Source organism: Micropterus dolomieu, linkage group LG08 (genome assembly GCF_021292245.1).
Source record: "Micropterus dolomieu isolate WLL.071019.BEF.003 ecotype Adirondacks linkage group LG08, ASM2129224v1, whole genome shotgun sequence".
In the NCBI taxonomy this organism is placed as follows: Eukaryota; Metazoa; Chordata; class Actinopteri; order Centrarchiformes; family Centrarchidae; genus Micropterus; species Micropterus dolomieu.
Window position 1 is genome coordinate 18,214,584 of NC_060157.1, and position 10,416 is coordinate 18,224,999.

Below are 10,416 nucleotides of genomic sequence, written 5' to 3' on the forward strand. Positions count from 1 at the left end.
TGGGGTACCCAAATGAATGATGTGTAATTTTGGAACAAGGAGTACAATCTCACACGTTTATCTACCATCTTAAGACAAGTTCCCACAATGTGTTGTACTGTACATTCTCAGCTGCTCTGTGGGAAAGTGGTGGCATCCATCACACTTTAACATGCAGTCTACTTGGTCTTAAAGCTTCAGGCCCTGCACCTGCAAAACCACTGGGACACTCATTCTGTATCTACACACTCGTTTGTAAAAAGGTCGGATATAATTTCTTGTCAATACATCAAAATCAGCCACTGATTTACATCTACATCTGACAGTTTTTCGAAAGTACCTTAAATGTGTCTAGATCAACTTCACCTCTAGTCTACAGTACAAAGATACAATACACAAGAAGGCTGCACTTATTGATATAGCAGTAATCAGAGGCCACTGTTTCACTAAGGCCAGAAGAATATCCATTTTAACTGCGAGGTTGTGAGTTTGTCTGGCTGCAGTTTGCCAGGCAGAAAGTGAAACAGAGCGGAACCTCTCCAGCACTTTTCTGCCTTTACGACAGTGTTTCAATGCCCATTGTTTGACTCCAGAGCTTGGAGATGGCAGATCTCCAGAGAGACAGGGACAGCAGCACAGTTGTATTGGAACAGATTAACACAGTGCACCAGCACAGCCGTGACCCCTCTGACAGTTCCACAAATAGCCTTACAAGTGCAGGAAGTTCTCCCTCAACCAGCCTGCAGCGGCAAAGCAGCAACTTTGACAAAAAAACTAATTACCAAATGCGCAAAAAAAGAAAGCGCCACAGAACATGTCCGTTTTATAATTATTGAGTCACTGGAGAATGTGCAAGCCAACCTCAATTAAGACAAGCGTGTGAGAACATGTAATTTAAATCTAATCAGTGGCAGAGCAGCAGAGTAAGCTAATCTATGGCAAAAAACAACAACTTTGCACGCTTTGTGCTCCTCGCTCGCTCCTACTGCCGTATAAAATCAATGCCACAGGTAGCGGCAGCTTTAAATAATGATTAAACTAAATGCTGCCGGGGAGTGTTGTGTCCACACATTGTGTCCACACATCAAAATCTCTCTCCCCGCGCAGCCCCCAGTCACCTTCAGCACACAGGGCCATGGTTTTAGGGAGGAGGAGGCCATTCAATGGGTTTTAAATGCCTCACTGTACTGACCACACAGAGACATACACAAATAACACACAGAGGCAAATTTTGCAATCACGCACGTCTTTTTTTTATACCAGTCCTACACCTCAGATCTGTGCCCAACACCTTCAACCACTGATGACTGCTTTTTTTTGTTCGGCTAGGGTCTTGCGACAGTTATGGTGTTTTCGCTCCCTAATTCTACTAAGCAGTAACCCAAGATTTGCCTGCAACAAGCTCCTAAATGTCTGACTGACTTGGAGCAGAGAGACTTCCGAGCCGTTTTATACAGATGAACGCTTTGATTGAGCCAACACTCTAAGCAATGCGCTACTTTGCCAATGAATCAATTACAGTTAGTTAGCAGTGAACAGATGCGATACATTTAATGATTGCAGATTTTATCGGAGTCAGGTAAATGACACTGAAAGGATCATTTCACCCGACCAACCCGAGATAAACCCCATCACATCACCCAGGAATGCTGCACAACCTCACTCACCTGCTCTTCAAGGAAATATGTAACATTTTTTAGGAACGTTTTTTGAAGAGCCAGCCTTCAATATACACATAAATTGTCGGGGGGGGGGGGAGCAGTTTTTAATCCCTTCATCATTGTATAAACAGATTCAGAAGACTACCTTTTATAAATTTGTAAAACGTCTGCTACTATTTGAAGGTTTCCTCAGAGATAAAATACATTTAGAGATGCCACAGAATCTAGCAGACCCAGATGGGCAGTCTTTTCAGTAGTCTTCCCCATTGTGTTTACAAGTTTACAATTATCCCAACACTGCAGGCACATGTGCTGAGGGCCAGATGCGTACAGACAGAGCCCGCTGCACCAGGATGCCTCGGTTTGGCCAAAGACGGCAGATCTGACTGGCACCGGCTCAAAGAAGAGAACGCCGGTGCAGCTGTTGCATTTTCTCTCATCAAATTTCTTCATCAACTTGCAGGCAGGTCAGTGTGAAGGTGTACTAGACACTGTCAAACACACAGACACAGAAACACCCAAACAGAACAGAGAGATTGTCTCCTCTCGCTGTGCTACTGTGACCGCTCAGTCATTCTTTGGGGTGTCCAGTCCAAACAAACCCAACCAGCTTCCGGCCGCTTCGCTCAACAGCTCACCGTGCTCGGCTGCTGTTTGCACACAAAGTCCGATATGAAGTCAAACTCATTCTGTCCCAGGAAGAGCTCAGGTAGCTCCTGAACACGGTCCAGCCCAAACTCCAGCACTAGTGAAGTCAGAACTTCCTCGTCGATCAGATCCATGTCCATGCCATTTGGCCCCAAAGGGCCACCGATGTGCTGCATGCTTGAGAGCTGGGCCGGCCCCACCCGGTACTGAGCGCCATTGGGCAAGTGGTGGCCATTGGCTGAGCCCAGCGGGTGTCCATGGTACTGAGTGTTGAGTTTCTGCAGGTGCATGCTGGCCATGAGCTGCTGAGAGGTGAGGGTACCAGGGTGGTACTGCTGTAGGTGTCCACCCTGCTGCTGCTGCTGCTGCTGCTGCTGCTGCTGCTGCTGCTGTTGCTGCTGTTGCTGCTGCTGCTGTTGCTGCTGCTGCTGGGGGTGCATGTGGTGGTGCTGCTGCTGCGGGACCTGGCCATTGTACATCATGTTCCCAGACATCATCTGGTGGTGGTGGTGGTTGGCCATGGGGGCTCCGTTCATGGGGCCGGCCATCCCTCCAGGTCCCACCATGACCGGCCGCTGTCTCATGGCCGCCTCCATGTTGTTCTGAGGGTTCCTGCCGTAGTGCATCACCTGGCCGTTGGGCAGGCTGCGCAGGCCGGGCTGACCGTTGTGCTGTGGAGGCCCATTCATGCCCATTCTGAAGCCGTGGGTCATGGGCATCATCATGTGTTCGGCCATGGCTGCTCTGTCACCCTGAAAAACAGATTTGTGAACACATCAAATTAGAGTTTTTATACAACCCACAGTCATTTCAACCCAACTCCACCACTTTGCACATGACATTCAGTTTACTCATCACAAGGAGCGCTGCTCACCCGGTAAAAACTGTTGTGTAATATCTTGTGGCTCTGGAGGGAGCTTTCTAAAGTTCTAAGGACGATAACCTAGAGGCAGAGCTGGGCAATATGGCCAAGAAAGTAATAAAAATAATGTTCAAGCTTGTTCACTATTAGAATATTTTCTGTTTTCTTCTCTCCAAAACAGAGAAAGCCTTAAACATATTTTTCTGAACTTCGTGTAGGCCTATAAGACAGCTAAGCACCTACAAGGTTGTCATCATTATACATATTCAAAGTGCAAGATGATTCAACTGAGTGGAGAACAGATGTCCTCTTTAATAAAACTAATTCATCTTCCCCCCTGTGTTTCTTGAGCATTACCCTGATATTTATGTTCAGCTAGCTCGCTACCTGACAGGTTACAGACAAACTGAACAAAGTCGGCTCTCGTGGTTGCATCAATGAACACAAGCAGAGAGCGCAGACCACTTCGCAGAGATACTTTTCACTCTGTCCCTAACTGTTATTACTCAAGACAAGTAATTTAGCCTGCTATCAATCCGAGACAACCCTGATTACATTTCAGTCTTAAAAAATGTCCACTTATCTTCATTCCAAACTGGAGGTGTGGGGTTGAAAGAAGTGAGCGTATAAGAAGGAGGCAGGGTCTCACACAAGAAACGCTATCCACTTGCATGATGGGAAATGGAATAGATTTTGACCCATACTAGAGACTAGAAGTCAGGATATCTCAGTCTCCACAGCTTTAATTTCCCCATTCTTTTTTTTTGGTCTGTCTCTTGTGAGTCCACCAGTTTTATAGAAGTGCATTACTACTACTACTCATTGGAGTGCCAATTCAAAACATTACAATTAAAACCTTCACTGAGAACAAGTCCTGTCTCTGTTGAAACTACTCCCCTACAGTTTCTCTGTCTTTATTTTAACACTGCCAGTCACATAGAAAGTGTCAACTTAAAAAACAAAATATCTCCAAAATCTCCACAATTACCCCATCAGTGAATTACCACTGGCTATCACACCGACGAGGGAGGGCAGCAATACCCTTGCAGTCAAAAGGAGGCAGAGGAATGCTTCCCCAGACCACACACACCTCTCCCCCTCAGCACACAGCCTCTGTCTTCACACAGCCATTACAAAAGATCTTCAATTAAGATTACCAACAGATGACAAACAGACCCCGATGATTCTGATACTGTAATTTGCTTTCAACTGATTGGCTTGTTAAACTTGATGACATTATTTTATAACCTGCCCTCTAAAGGGGGTGATCATAAAAACAGATCCAGAGCGGGCGATGTGATGAATGCCCCCTTCTGTCTGTGAAAAACAAAGACATTTCAGCCTTTAAAATCCCCCCGAAATGAACTCTAGTGGTGCCCCCAGCTGCCTGTAATTCAGTCCTTTTAGTGCTGATAAAACAAGACACTTTCCTCAATAGCCTAAATCGTCCTTGGAATATTCTGCTCTTGTGTTACCTAATTATAGCCTAGTCTTTGCAGATCTGGATTATCATTTAAACCAAATGCCACTTTGTAAATAGATAGTCTGAGGGAGGATAATAACTGCTGGCATTATTACACAAGCATGAAACCTCTTTTTTTTCCTCCCCCCCGAGGACTGTGCATGTGGACTATTTGACATTATTCGATTTCATTAAACCGCAACAAACGTAATAGCCTAGGCAATAACGCTGCAAGTAAACAAAGAGTCAAGGTGAAATAGGGCTGATTTCACAGCCTGTAGCCAGATCTGATCAGCCTGATTTTATCCGGTGGACAAATTGTGAAATACTCAGCAGTACAAAAGGAAAGTGCTGACTCTCTACCTGTTTAAGCAGTAACAGAAGACGACACCTACCCGATGTATTAATGTGGAATCCGTACGGAGAAGTTGGATCAGTGCCGGGGTTGTTTCTCCAGCTGATGCTCCGGCTACATGCAGCCCTGCGGCGGATACAAACTCTGCGGCGACTCGACAGTCAGAGGAGTTTGTTTTCTGGGTCAACTCAGGGATTATATGCATCTATAAAGCACAGAGAGAGGGATAGAGAGATAGGGAGAGGAGGAGCTACCGTCCTCTCCGTCTCCTTTGTTGCCATTGGTCCTCCCCCTTAATCACTGTGCAAAGAAACATTCGCTAACTACCTCCACTGATCCACCGGAGCAGCAGAGCACCGCTCAGCAGCGGCGCGCTGTGCGTCCTGGAAACTTTTCACTGCCGCCTGCCTTCATTACCCTTACACTCACTAACGTAATGATCCCCTCTCTCTTAAGTGAAAGCTTTCTGTTTAAGAAGCAGCGGGGTAGGATTCTTCGGGCTGCAGGCACAGAACCACATCCTTTTAACATGGTGTTTTACAGCATCTCACTGGGGTGGATGTGTGTAGAATGTACGTTGCTGTCTGGATCAGAGCAATTACAAATGATCATTTTATGATTTATTCAACAATAAATGACAAGAATACATTATTCACACCAGAATGGCATTTCCTTGACTTCCTTGCAAGCTTTCCTTGTTTCCACAACATATGTAACATAAAGTTGTGAACATCAAGTTACATCTACATTTTTTAAAGACACTTGATGCTGGCCACATTATGTTTTTTCATCAACATAAATAAACCTGTCTGCAGAGTTTTCTGTCAATGTATTTCATTTGTTTGCCTTACAATATCTGCTTATATCAAGTAGCCTAAAGCAAGATAGACGTTTTTATTGTATATATTTAGCGAAATCTCTTGCTGGGTTCAGTTGTTGTGAATAAGAGATGGAGTGAATATTTGTAGGGTGGAATTGTAAAGTGATTGTACCTTTGTACAAAAATCCAAACAGGTATATAGGAAAAACCTTATGGATATGAACAAGCAACTGTCAGTGAACATGATCCACATAGCAGTCCCTTCATATTAGGCAAAACCTACTATAAATTCATAAGACAGGACTGCACAAGCCCACTAGAGGCCTAAACCCTAGTGGGCTTGTGCAGTGACAGAGATTATTTAGAATTCAGTAAATTGATAAAAATTTTAAGATCACACCATGGGTTTTTCAAATTTGTGGTAAGGAAAAGAGATTAGGATTAGGAAAAATGTTGCCAGCATCAAATTTTTGTTATCTTTGTTATTTTGAAAGAAAATAAAACGTTGAATTCATTTGCAATAAAATCACCTCTAAAATTGCTTGTCTATAGGTTGTGGGTAGGTTTTTACACATAGTAAACCTTTGTGGATTAAATTTACATAATACAAAGAGTGTCTGCAGGTGAAGGTGTCGATCAACAGCTTTGCAGACTTTTATAATGGTGATCAAGGGGATTATTAGTCACAGTTCCACAGTTGGGACAAACTGGAAGTAAGACTAAATTGCCACAAAAAAAGTTTGACTTCCGGGTATAAATTACCTGGATCTTCCGCATTGTGCAGGCCCACAGGAGCAAGCACACTACTGCCTTGAGGTTTGTAACTTTTTTTCAGAAAAGACAGGTTATCAGGGAGTGAGGGGATTACATGCAGCAAAGGGTCATGGACTGGACTCGAACATGGAACTCTACGATAAGGACTCAGCACACATGGGGTGCATGCTCTAAAAAACTGAGCTAACCACACCCCACCCTCTGCTAGCTTGAATGGGGATAAAATGATTTACTCGGGCAGCTCTTCTAGACTTTCTTAATGTTATTAGGCCGAATGATTCAAATTATGGTAGTGAAATGAGTCATTTTGCAGGTGTTGTGACTCAAAAAAATTATTCACCATTTTAAGAGACACTTCTTTTTTAATGTAAGTCTGTGGGGAAAAGTGTTTTGGGGCGAGTGTATCATATGATGGACCAACTTTTGGCCACTATATCAAATTGGTTTCAAAGCACTGCGCACTTGCTGGGGGCTTGAGTTCAGCGCACTTTGGGTGCAAGCTTTTTTAATGGCGCGCTGTGCTGCGTTGAGGGCTTTGCTGATGTGGTGCTGTGCAAGCTATTGGAAATAATGGGTTTCAGAGCGCAGTGCTGCCATTGTTGCTTTGAATCTGAAAAGGCCATTAGAAAGAAGTGAGCTTACCAGACCACTGCAACCCGCTCCCCATCTCTGCTTGAGTTAGGAGCTAGAGGCTACACAAGCCAATACTTTTGACAAGAAAGTAAATGTGAAATTAAAAAAGACTACCTCTGGTTCTACTGCATCAATTTTTCTTAACAATCCAATTTGAGCCACACGATGTCCTGGAAGTGCAAAGCTAAATGCTAAATACACCAGTATCCTTGAGCTCAGTCTAGATGCCTAGTGATCAGGGGTGGTACAGGCCTAAACTGACAGAGGGGGGTCCGAGCTTTGTTTCTGGGCCCTCTTCTTCAGTCACTGATCAGTTCATAACAGTATAAAAATTGAAAAAAACATACCTGAGTCATAAGAACATTTTATGCCCTGTATAAAATTACTATAATATTCTTAAAGTATCTCTGTCTGAATGTATGTGGTACAGTTTACTAACTTAAAATACTATATTACTTCAACTACCACATTCTAGTATGTATCCCTTTAAAATATTCCCATACATAAGGTCTGCCGCATCCACTCAACACTGAGTTTATTATATTTCTCTCATATGATATTTGTACAAAATTATATTATAGAGACAGTCAGTCTGTGCATCCTGTCCAGTCTCTGTAATGTGGAAACGATTTGTCTACCAGTCACAGGTGCGGCTCCATCAGCCAAAGCTGAACAGAGTAAAAACTCCCACATCAGGATCACTTCTCCCAACCAAGTGTTACTGGCATTTAATACTAGTTTACCACCGAGAAACATAAGGCGGTGCAAGGCAATAATCCACAAATTTGATCAACAGCAACAACATCAACATTTCTTCAGTACCAAGGAGAGCGCACGCCATGGAGCTGACTTGATCAATAAACAAAAATTTTACTCTGTGAAACCGGTAATAAAAAACACCATCCCTACTGCCAACAATTTGAATAAAGTATTAATACAATCTGCAATATTGCTAATCCTTTAAACAAATATCAGCTGAACCATTTTGCAGGGTTAGATTTTTGTTTCAATACCATTTTGTAGTAGTTTTGCTCGGTAGCACAAGGAAACCAACTATCACTAATTCAAAACAAGACACAGATCTACATCAAATGTATCTGCAACTTAATTACAAAATGAAATGTTTTTGATCGTTTTACTCAATGTATTTAGAAGACTAAATTACCAAGGACATCAAAACTGCAAACCAAGAAGGCAGCCAAGCCCAGCTCATGTTATTTCCCATGTGATCAGTCTGTGGCTGTTGGTCTTACTTTGACATCACAGGAATCAATTCAATGATCGCCTGCTATGTACTAATATATTTATTTATTATCTTTGACCTCATTCACATTGGTCAAAACTACAAGATACAGTTTGGCTTATCGCTAGGCGATAGTACACTCCACTGAAGCATGTGTTAAAAACACGACACCTTGTTCTCTACAGCATGCAGCATGGAAATCAAACCATCTCCAGAGCGAGCACACACCAGCCAGTCCTTTTGTTTTGGCCTCCCTCCCTGTGTGGAGAAAGTCAAGCCCCCTCAGCAGGAGCTTGGTATGTATTCCTGTTGACATACACACACACCCTCTGCTATAGAGGAATGTGTCCTATTTTTGGGCCCCTAAAGTCTGCCAGACATCCAGCCTCTTTCTATTGCTCGATTCACTTGACCATTGTGTTTTCCCCCCTCTCTTTTGGGAGTATGCTGTGTGTTTTGATCTGCAGCCACAGCCTCTTCCATGTATTTACAAGGAGCAGTTGGTCTCCGTAGTGACGAGTGCAGGCGCATGTCGCTTCTTCTGCCAAATACAGCTAGACTATGAATATATGATTTTCCGAGGTGCAGATATCCAGTGGTGGAATGTCACTAAGTTATTTACGTCCAATTCTGAGGTACTTTAATTGAGTATTTCCTTTTTATGCTTCTATTCCATTACATTTAAGATGGAATTATTTTCTTTTATTAACTTCATTACATTCATTCTAGCATTTTACATACAAAACATATAAAATATGATGCACTGTTATAGATTAAACTCCTAGATTAAATATATGCTTATTCGCTTAATTACCTAAAGTTATATGTGAAGATCGATACCACTCCCTTTTCTGTGTAGTAAATATGAAGCTATATCCAGATGCTGATTAGCCTGTCCTTATCCATTTCTGTTTGCTAGCAGCTAGCCTGCCCCGGCAAAAGTCAGTCTACCTGCACCTCTAAAGCTGATTACCTGCAACTACAGTATTTCGTGTCCAGTGACTTTCTGAAGTCTGTTGGAGTCATTGCATCCGGTCAAGAAATAGTCCAGCACATAATCTACAAGATTCTCTAAAACTCGCTAATTAACATATTTCATCTCATTTATCTGTTGTTACCCTTGGACAGAGTCAGGCTAGCTGTTTCCCCCTGTTTCCAGTCTTTGTGCTACGCTAAGTTAGCCAGCTGCTCGCGGTAGCTTCATATTTAGCATACATAGATGAGAGTTTACCTGTTTTCTCACCTAACTCTCTGTAAGAAACTAAGCATATTTCTCGAAATGTCAAAGCTTTCATTTAAGTGTATTAAATATTTCATTTTAATTTTACTTGTTATGTATGTGCTTTTTATAGTGCAGTGTTGCAACTTCTGCTTGAGAAAAGGATCTGAAGACACTGCAGATTCCAGGCAGGGGCTACTGTAAAGGCAACATAACGACACACTTTTGTATCCTGGTGGTGAGAGTTTGATCCAGGGAGAAAATGTCTTCTCCTACGTGCCATAGGACAACACATCACTCATTTCTGCTCTGCTTTGTTGAACGCTGTCAAGTGCTGTTAGACACGGCTGCATGTAATAATGCGACAACCCTTCAGACTACTCTGCTTATTTGACCTTATCTGCTTGTCTGAGAATTACTTGCTGGTCCGAGTGAGATAGAAAATGTGTCCTGACAGTTAACCAATGAAACAGTTACTCTTGGTTATTGATCATTACTCATAGGCTGCGCTCCATCTATATCATGACTCAGTGGTCCAGCATACTAATCTTTCGTAGGCTTGAGCCAATAGTTTTGTGTCTTTGGACTGTGGGCCACATTATATAATGACCACAGCTTCTATGCAAAGGTAGGAGAGAGGGCTTGGACATAATTTGTTTATGAGCAACTGCTAGAACAAAGACAACAACAGTACTGATTCACTTTCTCTCTGACTGTTTGTCTCTCTTTCTTTCTATCAAGGCTGCTCGTTTTCTTTCCT

General features: G+C 42.8%; 1 protein-coding gene across 1 annotated transcript; it reads right to left on the reverse strand.

Moving 5' to 3' along the window:
* Positions 1–1,208: 1,208 nt before the first annotated feature.
* On the reverse strand, positions 1,209–5,187 carry LOC123975336 (cbp/p300-interacting transactivator 3-like). Its single transcript, XM_046056741.1, has 2 exons — positions 5,008–5,187; positions 1,209–3,040 (listed from the first exon to the last, which is right to left on the reverse strand). The coding sequence occupies exons 1-2, from the start codon at positions 5,170–5,172 to the stop codon at positions 2,267–2,269; spliced, it is 939 nt and encodes a 312-aa protein (XP_045912697.1). The 5' UTR covers positions 5,173–5,187; the 3' UTR covers positions 1,209–2,266.
* Between the last annotated feature and the right edge of the window lie 5,229 nt (positions 5,188–10,416).

What these genes read in the sequence shown, in the direction of transcription:
- LOC123975336 (XM_046056741.1), bottom strand. Translation starts at nt 5,172, where the DNA reads ATGCATATAATCCCTGAGTTGACCCAGAAAACAAACTCCTCTGACTGT. An exon ending in ATTCCACATTAATACATCGG is followed by an intron (nt 3,041 to 5,007) that starts GTAGGTGTCGTC and finishes TCTGTTTTTCAG; the next exon opens with GGTGACAGAGCAGCCATGGC.